Here is a 17443-nt window from a genome sequence, read left to right on the forward strand (position 1 = left end):
ATTAAGGGAAGGTATTAGAATAATATATTTATTCAGTTAATTAATGGTCAATATTGTAATATATTGTAAATATCAGTAGTTTCTAACTTTGCATTCATTATCAGTTGTTACTTGTTAGAAACACCGATCTCATGTAATCTATTTAATGATCATTTGATCATTTGTTTAATACATTGAATTTTTACCAATTACTCTGTAATAAGAAAGAGTACAAGAATATGAGACCAGCAGAAAACTGGTAAGGTCATAGTACATTATTTATAATAACCTATGTTGCCGGTTCCGGTTCAGGCTTGGGTTCGGGTTCAAAATTTGGGTTTGCAGGTTCAGCCAAATTTTTTTGGGGGGTTTTGGGTTCATTAATACAAAACCATATAAAAGTAAAAAATATATACATGTATGCAACAGTAGTTAAGTTCAAAATACACAACTATGCTGATAGTCAAATAACATAGCAAAATACACCACCATATTAATAGTCAAATCTTGATTGTCATGATGTATATACCAAACTGAAGGGTGCTGATGTGTGAACATGGTAGCCTAGTTGCTACCTCTTGGGGATGTTATTCACTTCATCTTGTGGAGCCTTGACTTGGAGGTGGAGCATTGATGGGGTTTGCATGGGGAAACTCAAGAAAAAACCATGTTTTGATGGGCTGTAAAGTTCCAAGCATGTTGTTTCAGCAGCAAATCACAAGCAGACCCATAGGTGGCTGTTTAGTGCAGCAAAGTGAATGTTTTCAATCCTTCAATGAGTCTCCGTATGAGTTGGAGGTAATATTCAAGATGCTGGTACAGGTTGATGCTTTCTAGAGTGTTGTTGATGAATTTGGAAATTAGCTGGGTGAGCTTACTTGCTTTCCTACCTGATACAAAGTGTTCCCTATCCTTTATTGGTCTATAGCTGTCCATTCCTGCATTTGGAGGGGTCTATTCAATGCTGGGTGTGTTCAAAAACTTTTTGCAGACTTGTAACTCACTATTTGCTTCATATTGGAGACTTTGGGAGGTGTACCTTTAAGCATGAATGCCCTGAGGGGGTACCATACAATTCAGAGCATCAACTGAATTTAACATATCAGACCTTTTTGGCAATAAAATCACTTTAAGAAAGAAAACAAAATTGACTTCAGTGCCAAATTCCTCCCAGGTTTCTTGAAATTCTCCAAAATTCTGCCTGGGTTTGTAGGGCCAAATCCACGGGCTGTGGGCAGGACCCTGTCTAAACCCAGAGGGAACCGGACCAGGACCCGGACCCGGGGGAACCAGACCAAGACTCAGGAGGCCCCCCTGCAGAACCCGATAACTTAGGATTAATGACTAAAATTAGGAATTGCTCACTCCTTGAGATTGAATCTATGCAATTATGGTAGTACTCGGCATACCAAGTCCAGCAATTTGCTTAATCCAGTTCACTCAAAAAAAATACCCAGAGTCCAAATATAAATATATATGTTGAAATAAATGTGAAACTTTGATTGTTTTGAATTAAACAATTTGTGGAAATAAATATCAGAGGCTGAGGAATGGTATAAGCAATAATCTCTTATAATCATGAATTTCTCATTTAAAGGAACAAGTAGGTAAACCATAAAAGGCGTTTCCTTTTATTTAAATTTTAGAGAGCCAAAAACTTATGAAGAACTAAGTTTTCAAAGAAAGTGGCCAGCACAATTTATCAATATCTAAAAAAATTGAAGTTCCTCATTTACTTCAGCAGATGGAACGTTTCTTTTTCCTTTATTACAGGAGGGAAACACTTACTGATATATCGTCGCAGAATTCCCTCAAAATTCTTTGGAGCAAATCTTCCCTTGATAACTAGACGCTGCTGTCCATCAAGAGAACCACTTGTCCCCATTTCTGCAAGCAAGAAATTCATAACATGCTCTGGCTGTCTATGCATCCTGTGAAAAAACAAAACAAAAAAGAGAATGAACAGGAAATTGAGTATAGCAACAATGCAATCAAACCAGATAAATATACAAAACACTAGTAACACCATAGAAATAAAACTTCACAGTTTATTCCCAGACCAAGGTATGCATGTACAATATGGTCTCCAAAGAGTACAATGTTAATAACTAGGGAGAATAAACAAAAGAGATCCCTTTCCAATCATAACACACACAGATGTTAACTAAGAGGCTGTGTTGATCGGACAAACATTTGAGAAGTGAAAACAACTTGTACCACCACAACAGTCCCTACCATTGTTAATCTCTTTAATTTAAAAATCCATACAAACACATATTCAGTCTGAAATACAGCATACCAAATTACTTTTCTACTTGAGTATGCCAAGAGAAGACACACAGAACTCTATGTTTATTGACAATATTAAAATCAATCGTCAAAATGAGCACATCAATATTACAAATTATTGTGGATAAAGCATTAGATTAATCAGTGAAATAGGACTTCCAAGTTCTTCAAACACATCAACATTATTAAATTATATCTTTTTTAACATTGCATGCACCTTTAGGTGATAAATAGGTCTCAAAAAATAAGATTGCTAGTTAAGGCCTTAGTGGGATGATATCATTAAAGAATTAAATCTTCCAAGATTTTGAGACACTATGGATACAGGTGTAGTGCATACTCAAATTAGCATGAACTTATGATCTAAAGCCAAATATTAAATGAAATAAACTTGGAATAGATAGCTACGTTCCACGGAGTTTCGGGACAGAGACAATAGGGGATGGTGGGACGTGTTTCTGGTATGGGGGTGCTTTTGGGCCAATTTTTAGGGGACAACAGGGAACTGCTGTCAAAAAATAGGGAAATTTTTTAAAATATACAGAGATTTCAAATATTCATATAATAGCATTGATAAAGCATTCATCATGGACATTATAGAACTTTTGTGAACATAACTAATTGAATAGGAATCATTGGTATTACTATTTTATTATTTTTGCATTATGAAAATGCCATTTCTTGCCAGCTATGACTTAACTTGTATTCAACAATATAATGAACATTGAATATAGCATGCCAAATTTGTCTATGGTAGTCCTCATATACTAAACAAGTTGTCCATTGTATTAAACAAGATAATCCTTGATTGTGGCTTTGACTGTGAAGATGCATAGATTTGCAATAGGGGATATGTATTTTGCAGATTTTGTGATCATAATTCATCATTGGTCTAAAACTTGGTTAGACTTATAGTTTGATAAGGGTTTGGGGGCAACACCCCCAATGTGGTCAAAGGGCAGCGCCCCTCGCGATATCTTAGGCAACACCCCTAGAGCGCTCCCTACAATACATGGCAAGGTCAAGGGGTAGAGCCCTCACCACCAAGCCCAAATTAACACCTTTGAAACCACATAGACTGTCATGTCCCCTCCTAGATCGTTATATATATACGGAGAGAAAGAGAGAGACCCTAAATGAAGAAATTATTATTATTAATTAATATAATAATTACCAATGAATGATTATTTAAAATTCACTAATTAAATATTATTTATGATTTAAACATTATATATTATCAACATAATTTATATATTCAATAATAAATAATAATACAATTAAAATACAAAAGAGGATATAAAAAAAAATATAAAAATCAAATAATACCAATAAAATCAGATTGGAACTGATCTTAAGTTACAAGGAGTAACATTCTTGTTTGGGTGGTATGGATGAGGATGTGCTTATTACGTATGCTTAATATATGAAGCTTGACAATGTTAATATGCAGAATTTAATAGTAATATTAATACATGAATATTAATATAAAATATTAATAGTAATATTTATAGACAGCAATACGTATGACAGTCATATATAATATCATATATAGTGGCAGACCAAATCTGTGTCTAGGCAATGGTAATGTTAATAATTTATATAATAGGTAATATTATTTGATTCATATATATATATATGTGTGTGTGTGTGTGTGTGTGTGTGTGTGTTTTCGCTTATCAATGAATATAACCTAAATGTAGCAATTAAATTATTAATTAATAAATGTTTATTTATTAATTTAATATATTTAATTCGAATATGAAATAAATGTAACAATTATTATTAATTAATTAATCAATGTTTATTTAATATTATTATCAATTAATTAATATTCATTTATTTATTAATATCTGAAACTATGATTAATTGATTAATATTTATTAATGAAATAAATTAATATTAATATAAAACAGTAATTGGCCCCGATCCTCTAAGGTCCCGACTCTAAAGAAAGATACATAATATAATTATCAGGATTGCTTATTATTCAAAAAAAAGGCAACGGTTTCCAAGAACAATTTAGACTAATGTTTAATAGATCTAAGTGATGAATTGTCTAAACAAGAACACACTTAGTAATGATCAGTCCTTCCTAATCAAGAGGTGCGATTCAAATTAGTTTGTAAAGGAAAAGACATGTCTCTCAAATAAAGAAACTATTAGAAAGGGTATGAACCTTATTGGGAAAAGATATATGTAGAAATGGAATTTGAAGACGAAAGAGGGAATAGAGGGCATAAGCTGTAAAATATGAATATCTGAAATCACCGACACTTACAGATGGGATACCTTGTTTCTCATTCCTTTGTGGACTCACTCACCGGAGTAAGTAGACGTGACATCTATATGTATATTTACCAGTAAAACATATCAGCATGCCGCCTATCAGACTTGCTATAAGACACGGAGGATAGGAAGGAGATAGAAACGATAACTGCGTAGAAAGAGGCAAGAACAAAGAGGAAGATCAGCGCATGGTATAAGGGAGGACCCATGGAGTTACAGCTACATAAAAAGAGGAAAGAGTAAAAGAAGAAAACAGCAGAGGGCCACAGGTACGTATATGTGTGTGGATGTGTGTACCACACACACACATATAAATATACGTTTAGTTTTTAATAGTTATATCATTATTATTATAATGTATAGTTACAGAATTATTATAATGTGTTTTTAATAGTTATGACATAGTTATTATAATATGTATGTACAGAATTATGTCATCATTATTACAAGGTTGTATGTTATAGAATTTTAGCATAACGTTGTATGTCACAAGATTATAATTTAAGTAATAATGATAATATGAATTATAATGACATTGATAATATGAATTGTTATGAAATGTTGTATATCAATGAATGGCAATAATATGATTATATGATGGAGGCTATTGGGAAGAAATTCCCGTAGCCTAATTCAAGGATTATGATAATCCCCGGTAGGCAGTATATACTGAATATCTATATGCATATATGTTATGGCTTGGTTGACAAAGTTCATCCAAGAAGAGACGGATCTAGCCGGTCCTCTCTGGTAGACTTGGATGATGAGATGCATCATCCAAGGCAACGAATGGATCGTATATGATGGTCCTCCTTGGTATGGCTTGGGTGTAAGAAATTACATCCAAGACAGGAATCGAATTAGCCTTCGATTTCCTGGATGGCTTGGGTGTGAGAAATTACATCCAAGATAGGAATCGAATTAACATTCGATTTCCTGGATGGCTTGGGTGTAAGAAATTACATCCAAGATAGGAATCGAATTAACCTTCGATTTTCTGGTATGGCTTGGAACCAAGATGGGTTCCAAGACGGCGAGCTTCACAACCGCCTAAGGACATGTCCCAGTGCTGCACTCGTATCCTTTTTAAGAATTGAGATTAGTGTTAATTAAGTAATTGAACTTTAATTGCAAATTAGAGTAGTTATGTATATATTTTGTTGTGTTCTAACAATCTGTTTTGCAGGACAGTGATCTCTAACTAGTAGGGACATTACATCAACCTTCATGGTGAACACAATTTTGATATTTTTTTGTAAATCCTATTGGGCATGTCATAAACCAAACAAGCATTGAAAGGTTGTGAGTTTTTCTTATTTAAATTACATAAATTAAAAATTGTCCCTGTGTATGTTAAAGGACAGCTAGTTGTCTGCAGAATAGATGGAAGACGTTTGGACACCCCATGTCCATCTGTAGGACTTCCCCAAAACGTTTCTAATTTTTGGCTGAAAAGGAGGATGGGGAGGGGACATTTCCTGGCCATCCCCAAGTCCCCAAAATGTTTCTAGTACAAGGACAGGAGCACCAAGACAGGGGTCGCATCCCCTTGGAGCATAGATGGATAGGTCATAAGGACGTGTGGTTCAATGGTATAAGCACATTTCAATCAATTATATATGAGACGAGTGATGTGTCATCTGAATCAATAGATAGATGACACAGTAATATAAGGATGATGCAATGAAGAATTATCTATAGTGGATGAGTGAGACTAATCATCTATCACTTTTGGATAAATTAGTCAAACTAGTCATCAATCATATTATCTGACCTCTATCCTCTATCCTCTATCACATAATGAACATGGGCAGAACACACAGAATGAAGAAATGACGACTTCAGGCAACCATCATGATACAAAATCTATTATATCAGTTGTTCAATTCATTATGTTCTATTATAATCACATATAAAATATCCATATTCATCAATGAAGTAACTAATCCGATTCACCACCCAGGCTTGAGTAGCTAGGAAGCGAATCTACCTGAACAAATACAATCCCCCCCCTACCTTTGTTATGTCATGATGTTTACAAAATTCCCAACTGCCTGGAAATTTTACCAGTGTAGATGAGGCCACCTTATTTCCAACTCCAGTTATGGGTCAATACTTATTTTCGGGAAATAATAATACTCTGGGAAGGTTTCTTGCTTTAAACTCAAAAATTGATGGTTTGGTCAACTCCACTTTTTCTTGGATTTAAGGTGAAATTGAACACTTTGAAAGGCCTATCATATGAAGTATGACTTCCAGTGGAGAATTTTATTTGGAAACAAATTACTGACTATGAAATCCAGCTTTTAGATGTAGATGATGTTTAAAGGTACAGTCATGCAACAGTGGAATGCCCCACAGATAAACCAAAAAGCCTAAAAAGAGGCTACTTGGTTGAAGGGTACCTTCTTATCACACTTAATTGTTAAACAAGCCCCACTCAATTATCCAAATAATGTGGAACATCTCCCTACATCTGAGCCCCTCCAATAATCTTGTATTGCCGATCCTCAACAGGTTCCTATATTGCCACGGGTTTTAGAAATACACCTCCTCCTTTGCCTCCAAGATCTACTCATGTAGTTTGTGCTTCCCCAGGAGCGGGTAACCTACTTGTGTTTACTCCTAGTATGATGTAAAATTCTCTACTAGGATGGACTGTAACAGATGTAATTGCCCAATTTTCATAGGAAGTGCAACGTAATCTTACTGGTTGTCTATGTCTGTAACAAATGTAATTGCCCAGTTTACACAGGAAGTGTAACGTAATCTTACTGGTTGTCTATGAGTTTAATATTAACACACATGTAATTCCACTGCAGAATTCCTCACTGAATTGTATACAAAAAGATATATTTGTAACTTAACCAGCACCTTTTACAATAGGTGAGATGCCTGTTTAACATAGCATTAATTAATCATCATACAACAGGGTATTTCATGATGCACCTAAATATGTAATGGTTGTTTGTCGAAGACTGCACGTTTGTTCGATGAAGATTGCACCTCTGTCTGCCGCTAATACCCCAAGACACACCTCTGTCTGCCGCTAATACCCCAAGACACATGATGTATGCGCTTCTGCGTTACACGCGGTAGTTCCTCGGTCTATAGTTGCCCCATCATTCATTCTGAAGTGTTCACTTTCCCGCACAATGATTCTAATCAACGCGTTCCCTTTGACAGTGTGGAATACCTTTCGCGTGCAGATGGAAATACCGTCGAAGCTCCCGCTATCGGGTTACCCGAGCCCGTGTAGACGCCATAGTGTATTCGGTTCGGAATTGCAGAAGACGCAGAAGACCCAGCGACGTGTTGCCTCCCATGTCCCAAAGGCGTTAATGTATGTCGTGGTTTGAATAATGCATCGTCACGCACTTCAGGTATAAGCCAGAATGCCCTGTGAATGCACTCAGAAATTAACCAAAGAATATTTCTCCTAGTTCGTAAACCAATAGGCCAACCCACAAACTGACGAAAGGTTACCAAATCACCAGGATGTGTGTTAACACGCAGCCTCAGATTTATGCTTTCTTGAATTGTTTTTGTCAACACTCTCATATCCTCTTCGGGTGTCGCCCATCCTTTTATTGTCAACAATTAGTTGAGAATCCCGTAATAGTTAGAATTAATTACGGTTGTAAGCAAATACATGTAAATATTAATTATTTATATAAATGAATGGGGGAATTTATATAAAATAATTAATATATTTTATACTTTCATTATTCATTTATTAGGGGACATGACAGTCTCCCCTGCCTCGTGTTGCTTGCCCTCAAGCAACTCCAAAACTCTTTCATTTTCCCAGGTGGCATCATCCTGAGGCAATTTTTTCCATTTGATGAGATATTCTCTGATAATTCTGTTCCGCAGTTTCCTGTCCCGTGTTTCCAAAATTACTTCTAGTATCATTTCGAGCTTCCCTTCATCATTCAAAGGAGGTAAATCTTTGGACACTGACACTTTCTGTCCCAGAGCCTTCTTGAGACAAGACACATGAAATACATTGTGTATCTTACTATCCATTGGTAAATCAAGTTCATAGGCAACTACACCAACCTTCCGGACTACCTGATAGGGACCATATAACCGAGGTTTTAATTTTTCAAACCCACTACATTTGAGAGAAGACTACCGATAAGGTTGCAACCTGAGAAATACCAAATCTCCCACTTCAAAATGGCGTTCAACTCGCTTTTTATCTGCATAGATTTTCTGTTGATTCTGAGCACATTGCAAGTTCTCCTTAAGAGCTGACAAAATGTCTTGGCTTTCTTGAAGCCAATCACGAGTTTTAGGTACATTGCTCTGTTCAAAAGCAAGGTCAAGAAAAGAGAGGACATCATAGCCATATAATGCTTTGAAAGGAGACATACCAATTGACATATGAAAGGTAGTATTATAACAATATTCACCCAAATATAACCAACGAACCCAAACCTTTTGATGACCGGCTACATAGTTACGAAGATAAACTTCAATCCATTTATTCACTATTTCCGTCTACCCATCGGTTTGCGGATGATAGCTGGTGCTATGATTCAACTCTGTTCCTATCAATTTGAAAAGCTCCCCCAAAAATATGCTCAAAAATCTGCTATCTCTATCATTGATAATATTCTTCGGTAAACCATGTAATCGGAAAACCTCTCTGAAGAATAACTCTGCAATCTGAACTGCTGTAAATTTTGTAGTGATAGAAAAGAAGTGTGCAAATTTAGTTAATCTATCAACCACAACAAATATACAATCTTTACCTTGGGATTTCGATAAACCTGTGATGAAATCCATGGATATACTTTCCCATTTCTGATTTGGTATAGGTAGTGGCTGTAATAAACCGGCAAGATACGTTTGTTCTGCTTTATTTTGCTGACAGGTGGTGCATTCCTTGACATAACGTAGGACATCATTTTTTAAGCCTTTCCAAGTGAACCTTTCTCTTACCTGACGATACGTTTTGAAGTATCCAGGATGCCTTGATAGAGGAATATCATGCATAGATTGGAGAATTTTTTCTTTTAACTTCGATCCTGGAGTTAAATAAATCCTGTCCTTGTAATAAATAACATCATTAACAATTTTATATTTATCATCTTGTATATTACCATCTAGCAAATTACATGCAAAAGAATCCTTTGAATACTCGACCAGCAATAAAGATTTCCAATCAGCTGTTACGACAGATAACGCATTGATTTCAGGCCTTCTAGATAAAGCATCGGCAACAACGTTATTTTTACCTTTTACATATTCAATCTCAAAGTCATAAGCTTGAATTTTACTGATCCACTTATGTTGCCTGTCATTTAAATCTTTTTGTCCCAAGAAATATCTCAGATTGTTATGGTCAGTTTTCACCACAAATCTGCTACCAACCAAATACTGTCTAAATTTTGTCAATGCATGCATGATTGCCAGCATTTCTTTATCATAGATAGAATATAATTTCTCAAGTTTATTAAGTTTCCGGCTTTCATAAACTATAGATGTTTGTTTTGCATTAAAACTGCCCCTATTCCATCACTAGAAATCACATTCCAACACAAAAGGCTGATTAAAATTTGGAAGAGCAAGTACTGGACAAGAACTCATTACCTCTTTAAGTTTCTCAAATACATGTTGAGCTTCCTCAGTCCATCTGAATGGCCCCTTTTTGGTAAGATCTGTCAAGGGTGCCCCAAGCTGTGAAAAACCTTTGACAAACCTCTTGTAATAACTGCATAAACCAAAGAATCCCCTTAATTCTGTAAGGTTTCGTGGTGGTGGCCAATAAAAAATGGCTCTTATCTTTTCTTGATGAACCTGTACCCCTGTTGCACTAATCATATGACCTAAATACAAAATTTCAATCATTCTGAATTCACATTTAGACGCCTTTGCATACAAGGATTGTGATTCCATAATACCAAGGACTATATCAATATGTTTCAAATGCTCTTCCCAAGTTTTGCTATAAATCAATATATCATCAAAGAATACTAGCAAAAATTTCCTTAACTGTTTGTTAAAAATATGATTCATACAGGACTGAAATGTCGTCGGGGCATTTGTTAGACCAAACGGCATAACCAAGAATTCATAATGACCATAATGACAACGGAAAGCAGTTTAATGAATGTCTTGTTCTTTTAACTTAATTTGATGATACCCTGATCTCAAATCAATTTTAGAAAAATAAATAGCACCATGCAATTCATCTAACAATTCATCAATTCGAGGAATTGGATACCTGTTTTTGATTGTTTTCTTGTTAAGAGCTCTGTAATCAATACACGTTCGAAGAGTTCCATCCTTCTTTTTGACCAACACTACAGAAGAAGCAAAAGGACTAGAACTAGGTCTGATATGTCCCATATCCAATAACTCCCTAATTGCCCTTTCTATTTCATCCTTGAATGTTTTAGGGTGTCTATAAGGAGTAGTAATCACTGGTTTAGCACCTTCTTCTAATTCATTAGTATGTTCAAAACCTCTATCAAGTGGGACTCTTGGGGGAATATCATTAAAAACCAAATGATGTGAATCTAATACTGTTAACAAATCAGCTTGATAAGATTTAGATTCAAAACCTGATACCTTGTTGGAGATTAAACATTGTGCCGACCATGCCACATCTCCATGTCTGAAAAATAGCTTCCATTCTTTTCGCACTGACGATCCTGGGACCACTGTTAGACATACCACAAAGGACTACCTTCTTATCATCAATTTTAAAAGAGAATTCCATTCTTTTAAAGCTCTGTGTATATTCATCTAATGTTTCCATCCACTATATGCCCAAGACAACATTAGTATCAGCCAGATCAATCACATAGAAATCATCAGTAACAATGTAATTGCCAAGAATAATATTCAATTTAGGAACTTTATGAGTGCTAGACAAATTAGTTCCACCTACTACTCTAACATCAAATCCCTCATGTTTTTCAGTCTGCAAACCACGTTTTTCCACAAGTGCTGCATCTATAAAATTATGAGTAGAACCACTATCAAGCATACCAATTACACGCTGTCCATTCAAAACTCCTCTAACTCTGAAAATATTATAATGTGGAGTTCCTGTCATGGATGCTATTACTCCTTCTCCTTGTTTAGTACCTGTTTTTAACTCTGTGTTCTGTGATGCTCATTCTATATTGGGGTCAACATTCTCTTCATCCTCATTGTCAAACATAACCTCAATATAATGAATTTTTCCCCTCCCTAAACATCTATGACCAGGCTGCCATGCTTCCCTACAATTGAAACACAGTTTTTTCCTTTGGAGCTCTTCCCTCTCCTCCTTATCTAACCTGATTTTAGGGAAATTATCTTTGTTGAAGGGTTGTTTGTCTTTTTCTGGTTTAGGAGGTGGTCCTTTATTTAAAAATTTTCCTTTTGAAGATGGTTCTAATTCTCTTGCTCTTTTGACAGTTGTTTGTAAGGTAAGGGGGTTTAAGGATTTAACCCAAACTTTAAGGGAATTAGACAATCCATCTATAAATATTACAATCTTATGTCTTTCTGAAATTTCAGTAACTAAGACTGCCAATTTTTCAAATTCAGAAATATATTGTTCAACAATTCCAGTTTGCTTAAGCTGAGTCAAATCTTTAAGATGTAATTCAAGATCCTTAGAATCATATCTATCAATGAGTTTCTTAGTGAACTCAACATAAGTACCAATCAAATTATGACCCAAAGTTATTTGTCCATGATGCCACCATTCATGTGCTACACCGTCAAGATGTAACGCAGCATATTTAATTGCCTCTTCTTCCAACATAGGATTTAATTGGAAGTATGTATCTAATTTTTGCACCCAAGCCCGAGCAGTTGTCTTACCTGAACCATCAAAATAAGGAATGGACATTTTCCCAATTTTTCTTTGTAATTCATTGTTATTTCCTCGCTGTCCTCTTGGCCTATGTTTCATTCTGACATCTAAATATTCTCTAAATGCCATTGAAGATTTGAATTCTTCCCCGGAACCTAACCAGTCCTGATGTATTTCTTCCTATATTTCTCTTATTGTAGGTTCATTTTTAGGTGCCTGGTTTCTAACAGTAAATGTAGGCATAAATGGTCTAGCTGTTCCTGTTCTTTCTAGCTGATTATTAACTGACTGTTCATCTCTACCCCCATTGTTTCCTCCATTATTTTGATGTTGATTATTCTATCTTCCATTATTGTGGTGCTGATTAATATTATTAGCCATAAACTGGGTCATCAAATTGGTCATTCTGTTAACATTATCCTGCATATCTTGCTGACTTCTGATCAATGCAGCCAATAGATCCCTATTGTTTTCCGGGTCTCCCATGTTGGTTTCAAAAATAAATTCCTCGTCTATTTCTGTGTGGCTGTCCTCAATTTCAAATGGAATAGATGAACTATTTTGTGCCAAAGGAGAGTTTGGAAACCTGTTTTGACAAGCCCTAGTACTTCGGAAATTATAATTTCCCGGGTGCATACTCAATTGTGCATTAAGTTTTCATAAAGTTTCAATACCCTACAGGCTGGCAGGATACAAAAAGCTCTAATACCACTGTAAAATTCCCTACTAGGATGGACTATAACAGATGTAATTGCCCAGTTTTCATAGGAAGTGCAACATAATCTTACTGGTTGTCTATGTCTGTAACAGATGTAATTGCCCAGTTTACACAGGAAGTGTAACGTAATCTTACTGGTTGTCTATGAGTTTAATATTAACACATGTAATTCCACTGCAGAATTCCTCACTGAATTGTATACAAAAAGATATATTTGTAACTTAACCAGCACCTTTTACAATATGTGAGATGCTTGTTTAACATAGCATTAATTAATCATCATACAGCAGGGTATTTCATGATGCACCTGAATATGTAATGGCTGTTTGTCGAAGACTGCACGTTTGTTCGATGAAGATTGCACCTTTGTCTACCGCTAATACCCCAAGACACATGATGTATGTGCTTGTGCGTTACACGCGATAGTTTCTCGGTCTGTAGTTGCCCCGTCATTCATTCTGAAGTGTTCACTTTCCCGCACAATGATTCTAATCAACGTGTTCCTTTTGACAGTGCGGAATACCTTCCGCGTGCAGATGGAAATACCGTTGAAGCTCCCACTATCGGGTTACTCGAGCCCACGTAGATGCCGTAGTGTATTCGGTTCGGATTGCAGAAGACGTAGAAGACCCAGCGACGTGTTGTCTCCCGTGTCCCAAAGGCGTTAATGTATGTCGTGGTTTGAATAATGCGCCGTCACGCACTTCAGGTATAAGCCAGAATGCCCTGCGAATGCACTCGGAAATTAACCAATGAATATTTCTCCTAGTTCGTAAACCAATAGGCCAGCCCGCAAACTGACGAAAGGTTACCAAATCACCGGGATGTGTGTTAACACACAGCCTCAGATTTATGCTTTCCTGAATTGTTTTTATCAACACTCTTATATCCTCTTCGGGTGTCGCCCATCCTTTTATTGTCAACAATTAGTTGAGAATCCCGTAATAATTAGAATTAATTACGGTTGTAAGCAAATACATGTAAATATTAATTATTTATATAAATGAATGGGGGAATTTATATAAAATAATTAATATATTTTATACTTTCATTATTCATTTATTAGGGGACATGACATATGACAGCCTCAAAGATAGGTTTGACATCATCTAGTGAAAGATCTGGAGGCTTGATACCACTACTCAGCTTCTCCTTCCTTCCCTTTACAAGTTTGACATGGCAACATGGACTTCAAAGTTGCCCTTCAGCATCATCTCAAGCCGAAGAATGGAAGCATTGGTGCAAACATATCAGACTCTCTTTTTCAGCATGATCAACTATTCTAGTTCTCTGCATTATGAGGGCAAGGAAGATGCAGTGGGATAGACTCTGGTTAAGAATAGAAAAACTGTGCCCTTTCCTGGCCCCAACTTGGCAGTAAGACCAGGGCAAAGAGGTTGGGCGCTGGGCTGGGTGGCAGGGATACCCCTGGCACAACAAAAAACCAGAAAAGCTGCTGCAAAGGAAAAAAATTTGGGACATGCTCCTTCGCTATCATAGGGAAAAAGGTTTAGACTGATTTTTGCCATTTTACATTTTTGGTTGGAGTCCTTGACCTAGTTTTCCCCTGTTGATGTTGTTTTAGTCGGTTACTTTGTTTTTGTTATTCTCTTTTTAGTCATATTTCTTGGGCCTTATAACAGATCTCCAGAATTGCATAAAAAAAAACTCACATTAGCTGGCGTGGTTAAAACAGCATCAAAGGAATCTAGCCATACCACAAAGGTGATTTAAACCTGAATGTAAATAAATGATCTAATTTAGACAACTATTTCAGAATTCTTTGATGCAATCACTTCCAATTCTACTACAGAGTGAATCATGATAACCTAAATATTTTTTAATTTAAGTGTGATTGTGAAGTGATAGAAAAGGGTAAAAAACAGTGGTACAAGTGTTTCAATGATGACATAAACTGCTGCTTTGGAGGCAAATTAGAATGGATATAAAGCTTAATGGGAAAAAAAAATTCTTATATACTTTTAATAAAAAGGAAAGTAGTACAACATACAAATCTGATTCTAAAGAACAGATTCCACTACATATTTCTTAATTCCATATTTTCAACAGTATTCTCCATGTAGTTTAAATTTCCAAGTACATTTCTCTGTACCCTAAATGCTTTAATTGCAGAAAAAACTTCCAGTCAACATGCTCTTAATGAAAATAATATTCCTTATATACCTTAATATAAAGATATAAAGAACAGTAATACAACAAACAACTCTCATTCTCAATTCCATATTTTAACAGTATTCCCAGTGTATTATAAATTTCCAAGTATATTTGTCTGTATCCTCAATGCTTTAAATGCAGAATAAACTATAATTCAAATATTTCTCTATTTCTGCTCTAGAAATGCAAATATGCCTAAGGCAAAATGAGTCATTGGATCTGAAATATTGTTAGCTTTATTGCTGCAATCCTCTGATAAGCATTACGGAAACTCCATATTTCATTTAAAGAGCATTCATTAAAAGTCCTCACTGTTTTATCTTAAAATAATTGTCATATATGAACCAAGGGTATGACAAATCTTTCACTACCTGAAAAACACAAATCATCTGTTTATTTATCTAGATTTGTATTGACAGGTGAGAACTGATGAACTAATCTACGAAAGGGAACATCCAGCCTATCCCCAAAAGAATGTCAAACAATCCTGACTACATAAAGAAGTGTAAAGCAAGAGTTTAAACCATAACTATTAACAATTTAAAGATCCTTACAACAATAACTTTGTGTGCAATTGAACAAAACATTAAGCTCTAGATAAATCAAATTGCATAGGCACAAGACACCCCTTACGTTTTGCACAGATCCATGAAATTCACAAACACAGTCTTTTTTGTACCCTCACGGAGAACCTGAGGTGGCCTCATGACAGTTCTACGCCTATCTCCAGCAAGTTCTGGATTGTTCTCTCGCAAGATATTGAATACTCTTCCAAGAAGCTGTATCAGCAAGACAACAATCAGTAAATTAATATATTAAGAACTGCTTGAGCAAATCATAGAGAATCCCACCATGTCAACAGAAATAACTCTAATTGTTATAATGATAAGTACCGACAGAAAAAATAGAGAATGGACTCATGCAGACATTTAAAGGACATGTAAATGAAAATTTCTTTAGCCATATATGCCTGGATGGATAGAAAGTGGAAACTATAGATACATAGGTTGCAAAAATTAATATGCCACCCCAAAGAATGTATTAGAGCACAATGTAGAAACAGTAGATGACATCATTCTCAATAGAAATTTTTCATCAAAAATGAACTTATGTAAATTGTCATTTATCTTTTAAATTTTAAATGTGCAAGTGCAATATGCTAATATTATGTCCCAGAGGAACTAACTGACACGGCAACAGAAATAGTAGATGGCACCACTCTTGGTGCAAAGTTTTCCTCAAAAAGAAATTATGTAAATTTTAATATGTCTTTCAATGTGCCTGGACGTATAATTAAAAGTGTACTCTAGAAGATGTCTGAAGACCATAACTGAGCAACAAAGACAGATTGTTATACAAAATTTGCCTCCAAAAGAAACTATGTAAATGTCCGTGTAAACATGTTATGCAGAGTTTTACATCATAAGAAACTATGTAACTTCCAGTATATCTTTAAATATCCAGGGTAGCTAACGGATACAACAACAGAAATGGTAGATGAAAACTACTAGGTAAATTCCAATATATCTTTGAAGGTGCTTGGACATTATTACCCTCTAGAAAATGTCTGAAGGCTCAAACTGAGTAATAGAAATGGATTCTTCTACAAAGTTTTTCTTCAAAAGAAACTATGTAAATTCCAGTATATCTTTAAATATGCTTGCATATATAGTAAGACAATACTCCAGAAAATCTCTGGAGGCCATAGTAAATAATTAAGGCACATTGTTACCAATATGAAGACTTGAATTTCAATCCCACTCTAGGAAGCATATTAAAGCAATATTGTAGTATCGCTATAATAGTCATCTTAATCATTTAGTTAGTATTTAGAAACTTCCATTTGTCTTTTGTCTTTAGTTAGTTTTAGGAAGTTTCTTTTCTATCTTTCATGTTTCTATTCTCAATTGTTTTCATTATGGAAAGATCGTCTTGTAACTTTTTATATAAGGAGTATTCCTCTCCTTAATTAATTACAACATTGAATATCAATTATCATTTCATGGTATCATAGCTTAGGTTCTTTTTTGGCAAAAAAAATTAGTAAAACATTCGTGGGTTTTCTGATTTTTTTCCAAAAAAAAATCATGGAGGGTTTTCTGATTTTTTTTCCACCAAAAATCATAGAAGGATTTTGCTTGATTTTTTCAAACAAAATCAACAAGTTTTAATTC

At 35.2% G+C, this 17443-nt stretch overlaps 1 protein-coding gene across 7 annotated transcripts in view; it reads right to left on the reverse strand.

Annotated features, from left to right (window-relative positions):
• LOC131061280 (eukaryotic translation initiation factor 2 subunit beta) overlaps positions 1–17443 on the reverse strand; it is a 131370-nt gene that overhangs the window by 10718 nt on the left and 103209 nt on the right. For all 7 annotated transcript variants that reach the window (XM_057994866.2, XM_057994864.2, XM_057994871.2 and 4 more), the window contains exons 9-10: positions 15903–16048; positions 1768–1910 (exon numbers count right to left, since the gene is read on the reverse strand). In XM_057994866.2, the coding sequence (XP_057850849.2) occupies positions 1768–1910; positions 15903–16048 (289 nt within the window). The remainder of the gene's footprint in view (positions 1–1767; positions 1911–15902; positions 16049–17443) is intronic.

This window comes from Cryptomeria japonica, chromosome 11, assembly GCF_030272615.1.
Source record: "Cryptomeria japonica chromosome 11, Sugi_1.0, whole genome shotgun sequence".
NCBI lineage: Eukaryota > Viridiplantae > Streptophyta > Pinopsida > Cupressales > Cupressaceae > Cryptomeria > Cryptomeria japonica.